The sequence below is a fragment of the Anomaloglossus baeobatrachus genome, chromosome 2 (genome assembly GCF_048569485.1).
Source record: "Anomaloglossus baeobatrachus isolate aAnoBae1 chromosome 2, aAnoBae1.hap1, whole genome shotgun sequence".
NCBI lineage: Eukaryota > Metazoa > Chordata > Amphibia > Anura > Aromobatidae > Anomaloglossus > Anomaloglossus baeobatrachus.
This window is the reverse complement of record NC_134354.1, coordinates 624,164,479-624,183,518: the sequence shown is the minus strand read 5'-3', so window position 1 is coordinate 624,183,518 and position 19,040 is coordinate 624,164,479. Positions and strand designations below refer to the sequence as shown.

At 43.1% G+C, this 19,040-nt stretch overlaps 1 protein-coding gene across 2 annotated transcripts in view; it reads left to right on the top strand.

Annotated features, from left to right (window-relative positions):
- The window catches only part of EPSTI1 (epithelial stromal interaction 1), a 209,413-nt gene extending 190,587 nt beyond the window's left edge, over positions 1 to 18,826 (top strand). For both annotated transcript variants that reach the window (XM_075334383.1, XM_075334382.1), the window contains 3 exons: positions 3,330 to 3,391; positions 14,001 to 14,088; positions 17,027 to 18,826. In XM_075334383.1, the coding sequence (XP_075190498.1) occupies positions 3,330 to 3,391; positions 14,001 to 14,055 (117 nt within the window). In that variant the 3' untranslated portion in view covers positions 14,056 to 14,088; positions 17,027 to 18,826. The remainder of the gene's footprint in view (positions 1 to 3,329; positions 3,392 to 14,000; positions 14,089 to 17,026) is intronic.
- Positions 18,827 to 19,040: the final 214 nt, after the last annotated feature.

Here is a 19,040-nt window from a genome sequence, read left to right as displayed (position 1 = left end):
GACGGTACCCTAAAGGACTGTGGTGAGAGCCCTGTGTGTCATACCACCGAGCTATACAACATTGCTAATGCTGACAAACAAAAAGTACAACCAATGAAGTGCCTTATATAGGTCATCATCTGTGTACTGATTTGGCCACTTACAAGAAACGAACGGTAACAATATTCTTATAAATTGATTATATTGTGACCATATTAGTGGAGGTAAAAAAAGACTTCCAACTGTCAGCCTACAGAAGGTTCAATTTAATCCATACTCCAGCACTGGTGTATTTTAGGTAATATGTAAGGGTAGACCAATAAATCTACTCATTTTGCTTACATATGCATGTAATGTCATATATATTATGAATTAAGTACAAATCATAATTGGAAGCAATGTGACCAGAACAATTCACATTGATCACAATACACTTCACTATGAAATAGTATTCATTCTACTGTTACAAAATTAGTCTACTACTATTTTGACCGTGATATTTGTATCCAATCTAGATTTGGTGACAGAATATGTACTGTACCCGTAAAGGACTTATTTAACACTTTAACACAAATATATAACTTAGCTTTTCAATACATGGGAACATTTACTTAAAAGTATTCCTTATTTTTCATGTTTATAAAGTTCTAGGTTTTTAAAGAGATGTTAAAGGAAATCTATCAGCTCCCCTACACTTGATAAAACGCCACCATAACTTAAACCCTTTCTCCACCTGATGATTTTCCATTTTTCGTTTTTTGTTTTTTCTTCCCCTTCTTCCAAGAGCCATAATGTTTTTATTTTTCCGTCAATATTACCATATGAGGGCTTGTTTTTTTGCAGGGAGAGGTGTACTTTTGACCGACATCACACATTTTTCCTCATATGGTACTGGATAATGGGAAAAAAAAATTCCAAGTGCGGTGAAATTGCAAAAAAGTGCAATTGCACAATTGTTTGTAGATACCAAACATATATAGTTTTACTTTTATCTAAGTGCTCGAAAAAAAATCAGAAGTTTGTTAAGAAAAAAAAAACAGAATTGCATTTTTTTGTTGCTTTTTTTCAAAACCCATAATGTTCTCATTTTTTGGGATCTGGGGCTGTGTGAGGGCTTATTTTTTGCATCTCGTGCTGTCATTTTTCATTATTCCATTTTTGGGTAGATGTGATGTTTTGATTGTCTGTTATTGCATTCTAATGTAATGTTGCAGCGACCAAAAAAACCCAGAATTCTGGCGCTTTGATTTTTTCTTGCTATACCCTTTACTGATCAGATTAATTAATTTTATATTTTGATAGATCGGACATTTCTGAATACAGCGATACCAAATATGCATTTTATTAATATTATTTTTCATTTATTTTTAATGAATCAAAAAGGGGGTGATTGGAACTTTGTATGTTTTTTAATTTTTCATATTTTTAAAAACTTTTTTAGTCCCCTTGGGGAACTTTATGCCAGCACTATTCGATCCATTCACAAAAATGCTGATCTCCTGTGAATGCCGACACTCTGCTGGCATTCAAAGGAAATACAGTTAGGTCCAGAAATATTTGGACAGTGACACAAGTTTTGTTATTTTAGCTGTTTACAAAAACATGTTCAGAAATACAATTATATATATAATATGGGCTGAAAGTGCACACTCCCAGCTGCAATATGAGAGTTTTCACATCCAAATCGGAGAAAGGGTTTAGGAATCATAGTTCTGTAATGCATAGCCTCCTCTTTTTCAAGGGACCAAAAGTAATTGGACAAGGGACTCTAAGGGCTGCAATTAACTCTGAAGGCATCTCCCTCGTTAACCTGTAATCAATGAAGTAGTTAAAAGGTCTGGGGTTGATTACAGGTGTGTGGTTTTGTATTTGGAAGCTGTTGCTGTGACCAGACAACATGCGGTCTAAGGAACTCTCAATTGAGGTGAAGCAGAACATCCTGAGGCTGAAAAAAAAGAAAAAATCCATCAGAGAGATAGCAGACATGCTTGGAGTAGCAAAATCAACAGTCGGGTACATTCTGAGAAAAAAGGAATTGACTGGTGAGCTTGGGAACTCAAAAAGGCCTGGGCATCCACGGATGACAACAGTGGTGGATGATCACCGCATACTTTCTTTGGTGAAGAAGAACCCGTTCACAACATCAACTGAAGTCCAGAACACTCTCATTGAAGTAGGTGTATCTGTCTCTAAGTCAACAGTAAAGAGAAGACTCCATGAAAGTAAATACAAAGGGTTCCCATCTAGATGCAAACCATTCATCAATTCCAAAAATAGACAGGCCAGAGTTAAATTTGCTGAAAAACACCTCATGAAGCCAGCTCAGTTCTGGAAAAGTATTCTATGGACAGATGAGACAAAGATCAACCTGTACCAGAATGATGGGAAGAAAAAAGTTTGGAGAAGAAAGGGAACGGCACATGATCCAAGGCACACCACATCCTCTGTAAAACATGGTGGAGGCAACGTGATGGCATGGGCATGCATAGCTTTCAATGGCACTGGGTCACTTGTGTTTATTGATGACATAACAGCAGACAAGAGTAGCCGGATGAATTCTGAAGTGTACCGGGATATACTTTCAGCCCAGATTCAGCCAAATGCTGCAAAGTTGATAGGACGGCGCTTCATAGTACAGATGGACAATGACCCCAAGCATACAGCCAAAGCTACACAGGAGTTCATGAGTGCAAAAAAGTGGAACCTTCTGCAATGGCCAAGTCAATCACCAGATCTTAACCCAATTGAGCATGCATTTCACTTGCTCAAATCCAGACTTAAGACGGAAAGACCCACAAACAAGCAAGACCTGAAGGCTGTGGCTGTAAAGGCCTGTCAAAGCATTAAGAAGGAGGAAACCCAGCGTTTGGTGATGTCCATGGGTTCCAGACTTAAGGCAGTGATTGCCTCCAAAGGATTCGCAACAAAATATTGAAAATAAAAATATTTTGTTTGGGTTTGGTTTATTTGTCCAATTACTTTTGACCTCCTAAAATGTGGAGTGTTTGTAAAGAAATGTGTACAATTCCTACAATTTCTATCAGATATTTTTGTTCAAACCTTCAAATTAAACGTTACAATCTGCACTTGAATTCTGTTGTAGAGGTTTCATTTCAAATCCAATGTGGTGGCATGCAGAGCCCAACTCGCGAAAATTGTGTCACTGTCCAAATATTTCTGGACCTAACTGTATATAAAAAATCTATATATTTACCAGTCCCTGCTGCCTTCCCTAGGACCCATAGTTCCAGGCAGGAAGTGGTGATGCTAGAGGCTGAAGGGAATTGGTCAATTTTAGCTTTATTTCAACCTAACTGAGCATGGTAAATAGGAACATTTTGTTGTTCTAGACTGAACTGCTACAAATGCATGAAGAACAAAGAAGACTGTCTCAAGAGGAGGAACGCAGAAGGTATGATGTTCCAAGCCTTTCATTATATATAATAGTTGTGCAGTGTGTGTACATATACAATACAGTGGAACCAAGTTACTCTTATATCAAAGCAAATTTTCCCATAGGAAATAATTGAAATGCAAACCATTCGTTCCATAACCCAAAAATATTTACTATAATTATACAAACTTATTACAGTAATACAAAATAATGTACTGTATTCATATACAATTATTACAGTACTTTAATACAAAATACTGTACAGTAAAAAACATAAAACAAATTAAACTGCACGTTAGCTTACTATAGAATTTTTGTGTGGGAGGTATGTTATAGAGAGAAATAATAATGTATAAATATGACAACCTTTATTGTAGTAGAATACACAAAAAAAACACCCCCCAAATCTATTCTCCCCAAAATAAGGGCAGAACTAGGCCAAAGGTGGGGTAGGAAATAATACTGCACAGGCAACTAGATTACAGTACAAAGACTAGCAGAAAGAAAGTACAATACTGTATCCACAAATGCAAATTGATAGACATGCTGTATAGTATATACTGTAGTGTGCAATGGTATATTGTATACAGTACATATGTAGAGAAAGTTATCACCAGAGCGGGTTACAGCTCAAGGAAAGGACGGACCCAGAAGTATGCACTGTGAGTATTTGCTCTTACTGCAAATCATTGCTCTTAAACCAAGTTACAAATGTGTAAAAAGCTTTGCTTGTCTTGCAAAATGCTCCCAAAACAAGTTACTCTTAATCCAAGGTTCCACTGTACTAACATGAAATCTGGAGTCTTGTGCAGTATGGGTTATTAGGAAATTGCATGTGCAGCAGTTTTGCTGGCTATGTATTATTGTGTAGATAATCTAATAATATAATTTACTAAATTAGGTATGTCGTTGATATATTCTTCTAAATGAGCTTTGTATTGCTGCTTAATATTATTACTAGAGTTGAGCGCGGTTCGAGGTTCTCCAGTTCACAGCTCGAGTGATTTTGGGGGCTGTTCTAGATCGAACTAGAACTCGAGCTTTTTTGCTAAAGCTCGATAGTTCTAGATACGTTCGAGAACAGTTCTAGCAGCAAAAAGACCAGCTAATTCCTAGCTGGCTTTCCGCTGCAATAGTGTAAATCGCTCTGTGACTCACACTATTATGACATTTCAGTGTATAGTGTGCGGGAACAGCGCATTCAGATCACTGCTGTATGTATAATGGCGATCGCCATTTTTTTTTTCCTTGTCTTCCTTCCCTAAGCGCGCGAGTGTAGTGGGGCGGGCCAGCATGTCAGCCAATCCCAGACACACACACAGCTAAGTGGACTTTTAGCCAGAGAAGCAATGGCATGTGTGATAGGATGTCCATGTCACATGTCCCTGCATTATAAAACCGGACATTTTCCTCCAGCACGCCATTATCTGCCTTCTGCGTCCTTGGTGTCAGACATCACTGGCGCAGCTCCTATCGCCGATACTGCTGTATACGCTCCATACACAGCGCTGGACAGCTTAGGGATAGCACTTTCCATCAGTCCTTTAAGGGCTCATACCGGCAGGGTCAGAGCCATAGGTGACAGAGTTTAAAACAGAGTTTAACAGCTACACAAGATGACAGCGTCTGTGTAGCTAAGGTCAGGGATTTCCTCGCTGCATTTCCCCATTAGGAGGGATAGAAAGGCAGGTTTCCTTTCCTCTACCCAGAGACCCACAACCCTGCCACTGTACCCTCCTGCCCTTTGCACACTCCAACTCATTGTTACTAAGCCATTATACTAGCAAACACTGAGTGAACTTAGTGGCATCCTAAACGTGGCTGTTGGACTGCTGTATTGCCCCAGTAGTGCAAAGATATTTGCAGCACGTCTGCCTGCATTGCACACTAAAACTCATTGTTATTAAGCCATTATACTAGCAAACACTGAGTGAACTTAGTGGCATCCTAAACGTGGCTGTTGGACTGCTGTATTGCCCCAGTAGTGCAAAGATATTTGCAGCACGTCTGCCTGCATTGCACACTAAAACTCATTGTTACTAGGCCATTATACTAGCAAACACTGAGTGAACTTAGTGGCATCCTAAACGTGGCTGTTGGACTGCTGTATTGCCCCAGTAGTGCAAAGATATTTGCAGCACGTCTGCCTGCATTGCACACTAAAACTCATTGTTACTAAGCCATTATTAATAGCAAACACTGAGTGAACTTAGTGGCATCCTAAACGTGGCTGTTGGACTTCTGTATTGCCCCAGTAGTGCAAAGATATTTGCAGCACCTCTTCCTGCATTGCACACTAAAACTCATTGTTACTAAGCCATTATACTAGCAAACACTGAGTGAACTTAGTGGCATCCTAAACGTGGCTATTGGACTTCTGTATAGTCCCACTAGTGCAAAGATATTTGCAGCACGTCTGCCTGCATTGCACACTCCAACTCATTGTTACTAAGCCGTTATACTAGCAAACACTGAGTGAACTTAGTGGCATCCTAAACGTGGCTGTTGGACTGCTGTATTGCCCCAGTAGTGCAAAGATATTTGCAGCACGTCTGCCTGCATTGCACACTAAAACTCATTGTTACTAAGCCATTATACTAGCAAACACTGAGTGAACTTAGTGGCATCCTAAACGTGGCTGTTGAACTGCTGTATTGCCCCAGTAGTGCAAAGATATTTGCAGCACGTGTGCCTGCATTGCACACTCCAACTCATTGTTACTAAGCCGTTATACTAGCAAACACTGAGTGAACTTAGTGGCATCCTAAACGTGGCTGTTGGACTGCTGTATTGCCCCAGTAGTGCAAAGATATTTGCAGCACGTCTGCCTGCATTGCACACTAAAACTCATTGTTATTAAGCCATTATACTAGCAAACACTGAGTGAACTTAGTGGCATCCTAAACGTGGCTGTTGGACTGCTGTATTGCCCCAGTAGTGCAAAGATATTTGCAGCACGTCTGCCTGCATTGCACACTAAAACTCATTGTTATTAAGCCATTATACTAGCAAACACTGAGTGAACTTAGTGGCATCCTAAACGTGGCTGTTGGACTGCTGTATTGCCCCAGTAGTGCAAAGATATTTGCAGCACGTCTGCCTGCATTGCACACTAAAACTCATTGTTACTAGGCCATTATACTAGCAAACACTGAGTGAACTTAGTGGCATCCTAAACGTGGCTGTTGGACTGCTGTATTGCCCCAGTAGTGCAAAGATATTTGCAGCACGTCTGCCTGCATTGCACACTAAAACTCATTGTTACTAAGCCATTATTAATAGCAAACACTGAGTGAACTTAGTGGCATCCTAAACGTGGCTGTTGGACTTCTGTATTGCCCCAGTAGTGCAAAGATATTTGCAGCACCTCTTCCTGCATTGCACACTAAAACTCATTGTTACTAAGCCATTATACTAGCAAACACTGAGTGAACTTAGTGGCATCCTAAACGTGGCTATTGGACTTCTGTATAGTCCCACTAGTGCAAAGATATTTGCAGCACGTCTGCCTGCATTGCACACTCCAACTCATTGTTACTAAGCCGTTATACTAGCAAACACTGAGTGAACTTAGTGGCATCCTAAACGTGGCTGTTGGACTGCTGTATTGCCCCAGTAGTGCAAAGATATTTGCAGCACGTCTGCCTGCATTGCACACTAAAACTCATTGTTACTAAGCCATTATACTAGCAAACACTGAGTGAACTTAGTGGCATCCTAAACGTGGCTGTTGAACTGCTGTATTGCCCCAGTAGTGCAAAGATATTTGCAGCACGTGTGCCTGCATTGCACACTCCAACTCATTGTTACTAAGCCATTATACTAGCAAACACTGAGTGAACTTAGTGGCATCCTAAACGTGGCTGTTGGACTGCTGTATTGCCCCAGTAGTGCAAAGATATTTGCAGCACGTCTGCCTGCATTGCACACTAAAACTCATTGTTACTAAGCCATTATACTAGCAAACACTGAGTGAACTTAGTGGCATCCTAAACGTGGCTGTTGGACTGCTGTATTGCCCCAGTAGTGCACAGATATTTGCAGCACGTCTGCCTGCATTGCACACTCCAACTCATTGTTACTAAGCCATTATACTAGCAAACACTGAGTGAACTTAGTGGCATCCTAAACGTGGCTATTGGACCTCTGTATAGTCCCACTAGTGCAAAGATATTTGCAGCACGTCTGCCTGCATTGCACACTCCAACTCATTGTTACTAAGCCATTATACTAGCAAACACTGAGAGAACTTAGTGGCATCCTAAACGTGGCTGTTGGACTGCTGTATTGCCCCAGTAGTGCAAAGATATTTGCAGCATGTCTTCCTGCATTGCACACTAAAACTCATTGTTACTAAGCCATTATACTAGCAAACACTGAGTGAACTTAGTGGCATCCTAAACGTGGCTGTTGGACTGCTGTATTGCCCCAGTAGTGCACAGATATTTGCAGCACGTCTGCCTGCATTGCACACTCCAACTCATTGTTACTAAGCCATTATACTAGCAAACACTGAGTGAACTTAGTGGCATCCTAAACGTGGCTGTTGGACTGCTGTATCGTCCCACAAGTGCAAAGATATTTGCAGCACGTCTGCCTGCATTGCACACTCAAACTCATTGTTACTAAGCCATTATACTAGCAATTTATGCTGCCAGTTTAAGGGCCGTAGTTGCATTGTCAGGGATAATTATTCTTTATTATTCTGCTGTTAATAAAGCTAGACCACCGCTGCAATCTACACCACCTCTCAATTTTTACTACCACATTTTAAGTGCACAATCTTGTCGCAATCAACATGAGTGGCAAAATGACAAATGCTGGTGGAAAGGGGAAGAGGCGTGTTGGAAAAGGAAGAAAAGGGTTTGTCCGTGGGGAAGGTGGCAAAGATCCATTAACATCTGCTGAAGATAGACCATCTACCAGCAAAAGTAAGATGTCTACTACTTACCGTGGACAATCCGATGTGCTCCCTTTTTTACAGACACGAACAACAGGAACAAAGGTAGATGATGGCCAAAAAAGGAAAATGCTTGAATGGTTCTCAAGTGGTCCAACAAGTGCCCTCTCAGCCACCTCAACTACCGCATCCAAAAAACACCAGTCCTCTGAGTTGTCATCCCAATCAAACTCCCAGCTCTGAAGTCTCCATCAGCCCTGCACAGTATGGTGGAACTGAGATGGCTGAGTCTGCAGAGCTTTTCAGTCACACTATAGCCTGGGAATCAGAGGTCTGCTCCCAAGCTACAGTGAGTACAGACCAGGAAATGGTCTGCAGTGATGCCCAGAACCTTTGTGACTCTGATTCAGGCCATGAGGACCATGTTTCTGAGCATAATGTTGACCCTTTGTCACAAACTGTAACACCTGTGTTTATAGACAATGAGGAACATACTGATGACGATGAGACGCAGATACCAGATTGTGATGACAACTTAAATATTCGGTCAGGGCAAGAAGAGGCTCGGTCTGAGGGTGAGGGGAGTGCAAACACAACAATTGATGAGGAAGTTCTAGATCCCACCTACTGTCAACCCACAGTCAGGCACTCGAGGAGGTCAACAGAGGCGGTGGAGGAGGATGCAACCGACAACGAAGTTACCTTGCGCCTTCCTGGACAGAGTCGGAGCACTGGTAGCACGTCTACAACTGCATCATCAGCCACCACTCTGCCTCTGAGCACTAGTCGGGGGGGCTCAGCAGGTCGCATGCCCTCTAAGCCTTGCCTAGCCTGGTCCTTTTTTGACATAGAAAAAGATCGCCCAAATTATGTGATGTGTAACATTTGTCGTGATTCTGTTAGTAGAGGTCAAAACCTCAGCAGTTTGACAACTTCTTCCATGAATCGTCACATGAATAAATATCATAGGTCCCAGTGGGAAGCTCACCGTGCTGCAATGCGGCCTAGCGGAGCGAACCATCCACGGCCTGCCCCTTCCAGTGCATCCGCACGCTCTTTATATTCTAGGACTGTGGGGACAGCTGTCACACCTGGTTTTCCACGCACAACTTCCACCACTGTAACCGCAACAGGCAGTTTGCTTGGTAGGTCATCAGTTGGTTTGGAAGGGGAAACAAGTGTGTGTGTACAGCTCTCTCAGACATCGATAGCACCAACGTTGGATGAAGGCAACATCATGTCTCCGACTGCACTTTCCTCACAAACCTGCATTTTTCCAGGGACACCCTACTCAACACCGTCTACACACAGCAGCCAGATCTCTGTCCCTCAGATGTGGACAAATAAAAGGCCATTTCCTGCGACCCATGACAAAGCTAAGAGGTTGACTTTATCCCTCTGTAAGCTCTTGGCTACCGAAATGCTGCCTTTCCGCCTGGTGGACACACAGGATTTTAGAGACCTTATGTCTGTCGCTGTGCCCCAGTACCAGATGCCCAGTCGCCACTACTTCTCTAAGAAAGGTGTGCCCGCGCTACACCAGCATGTCGCACACAACATCACCGCTTCCTTGAGAAACTCTGTGTGTGAACGGGTGCATTTTACCACCGATACTTGGACCAGTAAGCATGGACAGGGACGTTACATGTCGCTGACTGGGCACTGGGTAACTATGGTGATAGATGGTGAAGGGTCTGCTGCACAAGTCTTGCCGTCCCCACAACTTGTGTGTCGATCCTCTGTCTGTCCAAGTTCCGCCACTGCTTCTGCCTCCTCCACCTCATCTGTGTCCTCCACCTCCGCCCCAAGCCTGCCTGGTCAGGCCACCAGCGTTCTCACTGCGCAGAAGGAATCACGCACCCCTCATTACTATACAGCGCAACGTCATCAGGCGGTCTTTAGCTTGACATGTCTTGGGAATAAGAGTCACACAGCTGAGAAGTTGTGGTCAGCTCTGCGGTCCGAGTTTAATAAATGGTTGTCTCCACTCAACCTGCAGCCTGGTAAGGCCGTGTGCGACAATGCTGCAAACCTGGGTGCGGCCCTTCGCCTGGGCAAGGTGACACACGTACCTTGTATGGCTCACGTGTTGAACCTTGTTGTCCAGCAATTTTTAACACACTATCCCGGCCTAGATGGCCTTCTGACCAGGGCACGAAAACTGTCTGCTCACTTCTGCCGTTCAAGCGCCGCAGCTGAGCGACTTGCATCGCTCCAGAAGTCTTTCGGCCTGCCGGTTCATCGCCTGAAATGCGATGTGCCGACACGCTGGAATTCGACTCTCCACATGTTACAGCGACTGTGGCAGCACCGCCGAGCCCTGGTGCAATACGTCATGACGTATAGCCTGGGCCAACGAGACGCAGAGGTGGGGAAGATCACCCTGATGGAGTGGTCTCAGATCAAGGACCTATGCACCCTTCTGCACAGTTTTGACATGGCGACGAATATGTTTAGCGCTGACAATGCCATTATCAGCATGACAATTTCAGTCATTTACATGCTGGAGCACACGCTAAACACTATTCAGAGTCAGGGGGTGGGACAACAGGAAGGGGAGGAACTACAGGAGGATTCATATGCGCAAGACATAACAACATCTCCAAGGTCCAGACGTTCATCATCACCAACGCGGCAGGCATGGGACCATGGGGGACAGGGATCAACAAGGGCGCATGGTAGCAGGCGAAATGTTGAGGAAGGTGCAGGAGAACATGAAGAAATGGAGGACGAACTGTCCATGGACATGGAAGACTCAGCGGATGAGGGAGACCTTGGTCAAATTTCAGTTGAAAGAGGTTGGGGGGAGATGTCAGAGGAAGAAAGAACGGTTAGCACCTCTATGCCACAAACACAGCGTGTACTTGGTCCGCATGGCTGCGCAAGACACATGAGTGCTTTCTTGCTGCACTACCTCCAACATGACCCTCGTATTGTCAAAATTAGAAGTGATGATGACTACTGGCTTGCCACACTATTAGATCCCCGGTACAAGTCCAAATTTTGTGACATAATTCCAGCCATAGAAAGGGACGCACGTATGCAGGAGTATCAGCAGAAGCTGTTACTCGATCTTAGCTCGGCTTTTCCACCAAACAACCGTGCAGGTGCAGGGAGTGAATCTCCCAGTTGTAACTTGACAAACATGGGACGGTCTCGTCATCTTCAACAGTCTACCCGTACCAGTAGGACTGTATCTGGTGCTGGTAACAGCAATTTTATGGAATCTTTTCATAATTTTTTTAGACCCTCCTTTGCAAGGCCAACAGAGACAACAAGTCTAACACATAGTCAATGGCTGGAGAGGATGATACAGGAGTATCTCCAAATGAACATCGATGCCATGACTTTGCAAATGGAGCCTTGCTCATTTTGGGCTTCAAATCTTGAAAAATGGCCAGAGCTCTCCACTTACGCCTTGGAGATTTTGTCGTGTCCAGCTGCCAGCGTTGTCTCTGAACGTGTCTTCAGTGCTGCTGGGTGTGTGCTGACAGATAAGCGCACGCGTCTGTCCAGTGACAATGTGGACAGGCTAACGTTCATCAAAATGAACAAGTCATGGATCCACAAGGAATTTACTACCCCTGGGTCATCCTGGGGAGAGTAAATGCTTGTGGATTTGGAATGTGCTTGATGCAAATCAAAACATCCTGTTTGCAACTAGGGCACAAGTGCTGCCACTGATGGGGTGTCTATGTGGCCCAATTTTTGGAAAAAAGGGAGACTCCGCTTGGAGTAACCCTTGCTTACATTGTTTTTAAAAGGAGCCAAGATGAACAAGTCATGGTTCAGCAAAGACTTTGCTACCTACCCCGGTGTCATCCTGGGGACAGTTAATTATGGCGTATTTTTGAATGTGCTTGATGCAAATCAAAACATCCTGTTTGCAACTAGGGCACAAGTGCTGCCACTGAATGGGTGGGTGTGTGTGGGGCACAATTTTTGGAAAAAAGGGAGACTCCGCTTGGAGTAACCCTTGCCTACATTGTTTTTTAAAAGGAGCCAAGATGAACAAGTCATGGTTCAGCAAAGACTTTGCTACCTACACCGGTGTCATCCTGGGGACAGTTAAGAATGGCGTATTTTTGAATGTGCTTGATGCAAATCTAGCTGTGAAGTGTACAACTAGGGAACAAGTGCTGCCACTGAATGGGTGGGTGTGTGTGGGGCACAATTTTTGGAAAAAAGGGAGACTCCGCTTGGAGTAACCCTTGCTTACATTGTTTTTAAAAGGAGCCAAGATGAACAAGTCATGGTTCAGCAAAGACTTTGCTACCTACCCCGGTGTCATCCTGGGGACGGTTAAGAATGGCGTCTTTTTGAATGTGCTTGATGCAAATCTAGCTGTGAAGTGTACAACTAGGGCACAAGTACACAAGTGCTGCCACTGAATGGGTGGGTGTGTGTGGGGCACAATTTTTGGAAAAAAGGGAGACTCCGCTTGGAGTAACCCTTGCTTGCTGTGTTTTTTAAAAGGAGCCAAGATGAACAAGTCATGGTTCAGCAAAGACTTTGCTACCTACCCCGGTGTCATCCTGGGGATGGTTAAGAATGGCGTATTTTTGAATGTGCTTGATGCAAATCAAAACATCCTGTTTGCAACTAGGGCACAAGTGCTGCCACTGATGGGGTGTCTGTGTGGCCCAATTTTTGGAAAAAAGGGAGACTCCGTTTGGAGTAACCCTTGCTTACATTGTTTTTTAAAAGAAGCCAAGATGAACAAGTCATGGTTCAGCAAAGACTTTGCTACCTACCCCGGTGTCATCCTGGGGACAGTTAAGAATGGCGTATTTTTGAATGTGCTTGATGCAAATCTAGCTGTGAAGTGTACAACTAGGGCACAAGTACACAAGTGCTGCCACTGAATGGGTGGGTGTGTGTGGGGCACAATTTTTGGAAAAAAGGGAGACTCCGCTTGGAGTCACCTTGCGGTGTTTTACATGATTTTAGAAGGGCGTGCCATGCCTATATCTGTGTCTCGTCCTCTTTTTCCTCGTTACGCTCTTTTGTTTTCGCATGAGAATTTGTTCTTGTCACTTTCCCATGTGTTTGTGTTGTGTTGTGAGTTGTTTGTCACCTTTTGGACACATTTGAGGGTGTTTTCTAGGTGTTTTTATGTGTTTGTGAATGCCTGCCATTGTTTCCTATGCGGTTCGAGTTCGGTTCGTCGAACGTTCGACGAACCGAACTCGAACGGGACCTCCGTTCGGCGAACCGACCTCGAGCCGAACCGTGACCGGTTTGCTCATCTCTAATTATTACTATTAATGTGTAACATGCACTATATGGCTGAATTTCATACAGGATCTTCCAAATACAGAACATTTAATAAGATATATTTTGCCTTTTAATAGTTTAAATGCAATTCTCCATTTTTTTCCTGTTTTATGGGTGCAATAACAAAAAAGTGTTTACTATGAATGAATGTTTCCATATTCCATACTTTTTATAGTATCTATCTTTCTATCACAAAACTCTTAAAAAAATACTTTAAAAGAGTAAAGCAAAATAAAGTCATTATTTTTAGCTTTTTGAGCAGAATTTATTCCTCCTGCTGCCAAGTGTTTGCGGTGTTTATCTTGTGTTTAGCATTCAGCAGTGTATACATAGCATACTATATCTTACATTTTGATGGTGCTGTCACCAAAAACCATGTAAATGCATGTATTTAGCATTACAAAAAGGTACTTTAAATGTCTAAAAGCATGTTATTCTTCTATTTTAAAGAGTAAATAAAGCTTTCCTGGACAGACTGGACAGACTACAAAATAAAAACGCTTGAGAACAGGGATTTTCTGGAGAGTCGAGCACATAGGTGAGAGTCAGATAAAGCTTCTATTATTCTTTCATCCATTATTATATTTAATTTTTTTTAAACAAATAAGAACCTATGGAACATTTATTCTTCAATCCAATGCATACACTTAAATTTAGATTTACAAATAGGTTTAAATGCAATTTAAAAGAAAAAGTGATTAATCAAATTGACTTTGGCTGCTCTATGATCAGGTGTACACTCTTTATGTGTATGAGGACCTCCTGATTTTTCCTTGCAAGGGGAGTTAAGTATCGGTAGTTTGAAATTCAAATATTTTGTTCTCTTGGTAGATAAGCCACTGCCTCTGTTCTCCACATAGAGAATTCATGAATGCTCAGCCAAATGTTCATGCATATTGGGGAGTTTGGAAAGATAGCTGTGAGTCGAATAAGTGCTCTCAGACGTATAAGCTCTAGAGTTGGTAGAAAATAATTTGCACAAACCGATTCATCTACCAGAACAGTAATCTTTTACTGCTGTACTCAAGCCATGAGAACCTACCCTAATGCCACGAGTGTGTCATGGCTTGATGGGATCTCGGGGGGATCTGGGATGAGAAGGTAACAGCGTATAGTTGATCACAGATCCTATTTAGTGCCCACTCAACACTTACCCTGAGTTGGAGCGTATCTGATTCCATCTGGTGTTGAAGGGGTTAAGGTTCTTCTCCATCCTGCTGTGATCTAACAGGTAATTGTAACCTCAGCTGTAGCAACTATATTGTGCTTTAAATATCCACACCTCACTCCCTCCCTATCTTATTCTATGCTGTCCACTTTGAAAGTGCTTGTCTCTGGAGAAGCTTAGGTGTTCGCTTCTGTTGCAGTTGAGACGTTCCTATCAGAGAAGCCGTAGAGTGTTATTTGTTTTGTCTTTCCCCACCTGTTTGTCTTACTTTCCTCATGTTGTCTTATTTCAGTGGCAAGACTAGTGTGTCTGGTCTTCAGTTCACTAGTGAGGGTGAGTTCAGCGCCAGCGAGGGCCTAGGCACGGTATTGTGCTAAGGGGAAGGACCCTTCTAGGAACATTATGGAGTTCAGGGATCAGACTCAGGTGATTGTTAGGAGGTAACCCTGCTCCCCTCTCCCTAGTGACAGGGCATTCCGTTGTATTGCTTCCCTGGTATCCCCTTGTGTGTTGTGTTGCTCACCAAGAGACGTCTCGCTCCCTACGTGACAATTTACCTAAACATGTCTGTTGCTCTTCTTTTGACTAGCCAGCTTGATGCAACATGATGTGTGCCGCTCCCGTGTCAGCAGCCGGGCTGATCGGACCTGGATCCACGGTGACTCGAGGGCGTCCAGACCCGGGAGTCGTGCGGCCACTCGAATTAAGGGGATATTTACAGGGGATGGCGTATTTATAGTTCGTGATGCCACCCGTGGTGTGTGGTAAGGTGGAGTACCACTGCTGCAGCTGGGGAGTACCTGGTGGCGATGGAGTGGGCAGCAAGGTGTTTAACCCCTCCACGAATAGGGGGGAATGCCCCAGGACTCGGTGATGGGGACAGGGATGTGCCTTTGGGGAGGTAAGGGTTACTTGCGTACTCACTCAGTCCAATAATGCTGACACCGACAACTTAGTAAACCAAAGTTCTGGACACCGCTGCTGCTGAGGGGGAGCACATTTGGGTACCGTTTCGCTGGTGTTGCCTGATTGTGACCTTTCCCTTGGCACCTTTTTCTCTTCTTAGTTGGCCCCTATAGCTTGAAACTAGTCGGGTCCCGCTCCCCAGCGTGGCTAACTGAGGGAGCTTGCTCTCAGGGTTCACGCTTGGGATTTCCTGGACCATTTTAGTGGAAAGTCCTATCTCCCTTTTTGCGCTAGTATCCCCATTTTGGAGTGGGTGGAGAGCGAATCTTGAAAGCTCCGTTCTCGTCGGGTGAATTGTCAGGTTGCCTGAAGCTACTCCCTGACCTAGGGTCCACGTACCCAGTCGTGCCCTGGTCCCAGCCCGGTGATGGTACAGGGCCGCCGTCTGTCCTCCACGACAATACCGTGCCCCTTGTCACGATCCCATGCAACTGGGGGTCCAGCTCCTACTAGGCCCAGACCAACGTCTGCTACCTAGTACTTCCAAGGAGCCCAGCTCCTGACCTCCTCTCTCCTTCACTTCCAACACTACACTGGCCTACTCCTGACACTCCTGGCCTCCCCTTAACCAACCCCCCAAGTGGGCGACCCTATTCCACTCAGGCCGTCCACTGGTGGGTGTGGTGAAGAGTGTTCCTAGGATTTTGATTAGCTGGTTTTGGCAACACCATTTGTTAGGGACCCGTAACCAAGGAGGAGGTGGATATTGCACAGAAGGGCAGATTGCATAATACCCTGTGATGACCTGATAGGCCAGGGCGTCACAGATGCACATATAATATGCTAGGATAGCTAATCAAAAGAAGAGCCACGGACACCATCAGGTAAGAGGTGGTTCTCATGGATCATGTTACTTTCCTGGCCAATACAGTCATGGAAATCAATTTACACCAATTCTAATGGGCAACTCTATTATTCTACTACTGCTCTCTATGCATGAAAATCATAATGGAGCTTCTTTGTCCAATCTGATGAAAATCCGTATTGTTTTACCTATTGATTGTGACGTTTGAAGCATGTTTCCATTTTATCTGTATTATTGTACAAGTTGTCACATATCAAAACTATTTCCTCCAAAGAAAACTAATAAATAGTATAGACTTTGATTAGAGAAAAATACTTGAAGCCTTTCTGTGTAGTCATCTGCCCCATGTTGATATTATATCAGAAGTTCACAAATTCATGAATGAGCAAAGGGTAAGAGTGCATTCATTACATAAATTATCCAATTACAAATTATTTGCAGTATATAAAATGTAAACAGAACTATCTCCAGTCGTAATGTGATTTGAGTACAACATAAGTCAGTTAGTAATTACAGAACTGTTTCCTTTTCTTCAAGGCTAAGTGTTTACTCTAGAAGAGATGCCCACCTATAGCCAAGCAAAGCTGGTGTCAACTGCATATTCTAAGGGAACATTCAACATACAGAGAAGAAAATGATCCAAAAATTATAATAGTTTTTGCCTAATCAATAACAATGAATATATAACTAACTGTGCTGGTGTTTTGGTATAATCTTGTTAATCACTCTCAGGAATATTTTGATATTGGTGTAGGGTTGTATCAGTTCTTCACTTGTTAAAAGAGGTTATCCAGGACTTTTTTCCTGTTGGGCTAAGAACTTACAGGCGGGCAGTTTCTAACTACTTGATTGTTCTGCCCTGCAGAGATCTCTCCTGGCTTCAGGGCGGTGACTTTCCTGCTTCTTTTGACTTCACATCAACAGAGCAACTCTTCCTCTTCCACTCTGCTCTGTAGATGGAGTGTCACTGCCAACGTCACGCTGATTGACAGCCAGCTCCCCACATTTACGTCGCCAGAAGGAGAATGGCTGACAGAACCGGTCTGTGACCGCTCCAAAATGGGACACATCGTCATAGGGCAAAACAGGCAGCTACTACCTATCTGTAAGTTCTTAGCCCAATAGGAAAAACCTAAGTCCCGGAAAACCCCTTTAATGTTTACAATATATTTGTACTGTAAGTGTAAGAGAATTTACCAATTATTTATAGTAGATGCTACAAATTGTTGGTCTGTGCAATAATTGAGTTTGTTTGCTGCCTTTTATAATTTTACCACTTGCTGTGATAAACAAAGGGTGTATGCACACGTTCAGGGAAAAATCTTCTGCAAATATTGGAGCGTTGGTAGGAAAAATGCTGTGTAAAACGCACGTGTTTTTGTTGCATTTTGCCTGTGTTTTTTATGCATTTCTTGACACTTTCCCCTTCATTGGATTCGGTGAAAAATGCCGCAAAAATTCTGAAGAATTTGAAACTGCATCAAATCTCCCAGGAAAAAAAGAAGCAGTGTGTGCATGAGATTCCAGACTTCTCATTTACTTTGCTGGTACAGTAAAACGTTCCATTTTTTGGTTCACAAATGCATGGAAAAAATGCAGCAAAAATATGACGTGACCAAGCCCTTAGAATAAATCAACAGGAAAGTGGGTTTAATCTTTCTTGTACCTCTGCTTCACTTTTTTAGAGCAGTTTAATGGTACTATTTAAAATGCGTTGTCCAGTATGGAAAACTCATCTTCATACAGTATATATCATTAGGGAATTTTCACCTAATAGTAGGAGTTGCTTTATTCAGAATCCTGGCCTCCATAACCAGAGAGAAGAGCAAATATAAAGACCATCTCTGCTGATGGTTGGGTGTCTCACCGTGATGATCTTAATGTCTAGATTTAGGAGAAAGTAATAATTGTATGATTATCTGATGAAGAGGTTTTCCCCCAAAATTCATTAGCTTACAGACAATATATTTTAGTTTACAATTTAACTAAGTGCTGGAACACTTTTTGTTGTTTGTTTGTTCATACAAACAATTATTTTCTCCTGAATCCGTTAATTCAGCTTGATTCTATGGCTATGATTCCTGAAGACCAGGAGCACGAACAAAGCCAGCATATGCTTTTATAGTAGTGGTGACTCTTCACTAATGTACAAGTTAAGGACTGATCCTATATTTTATTCACTTGTCTGTTTTACGTTATCACTTTATGGCTAGGAATGGCTAGGAACCTGAACAAAATGTAGAGTTTGTCCAAAGTGAACAACCTCTGACTATAGTGCAGTTACATTTTTTGAGACTTGATGTTTTCCCCCCTTCCTTTCGTACACACTTTAAAGGGTTAGTGTCCATCTCCAAGGTCCTATCCAAATATTTAGTAAGTGTATTTATATTAGCAAATACCTCCAATTAGAAATACAGTATTAAGCTGGGTTTACACACTGCAACATCTCAAACGACATCGCTGTAACGTCACCGGTTTTGTGACGCAATAGCGATGTTGTTTGCGATGTTGCAGTGTGTGAAACCTATCAGCGACCCGGCCCCTGCTGTGA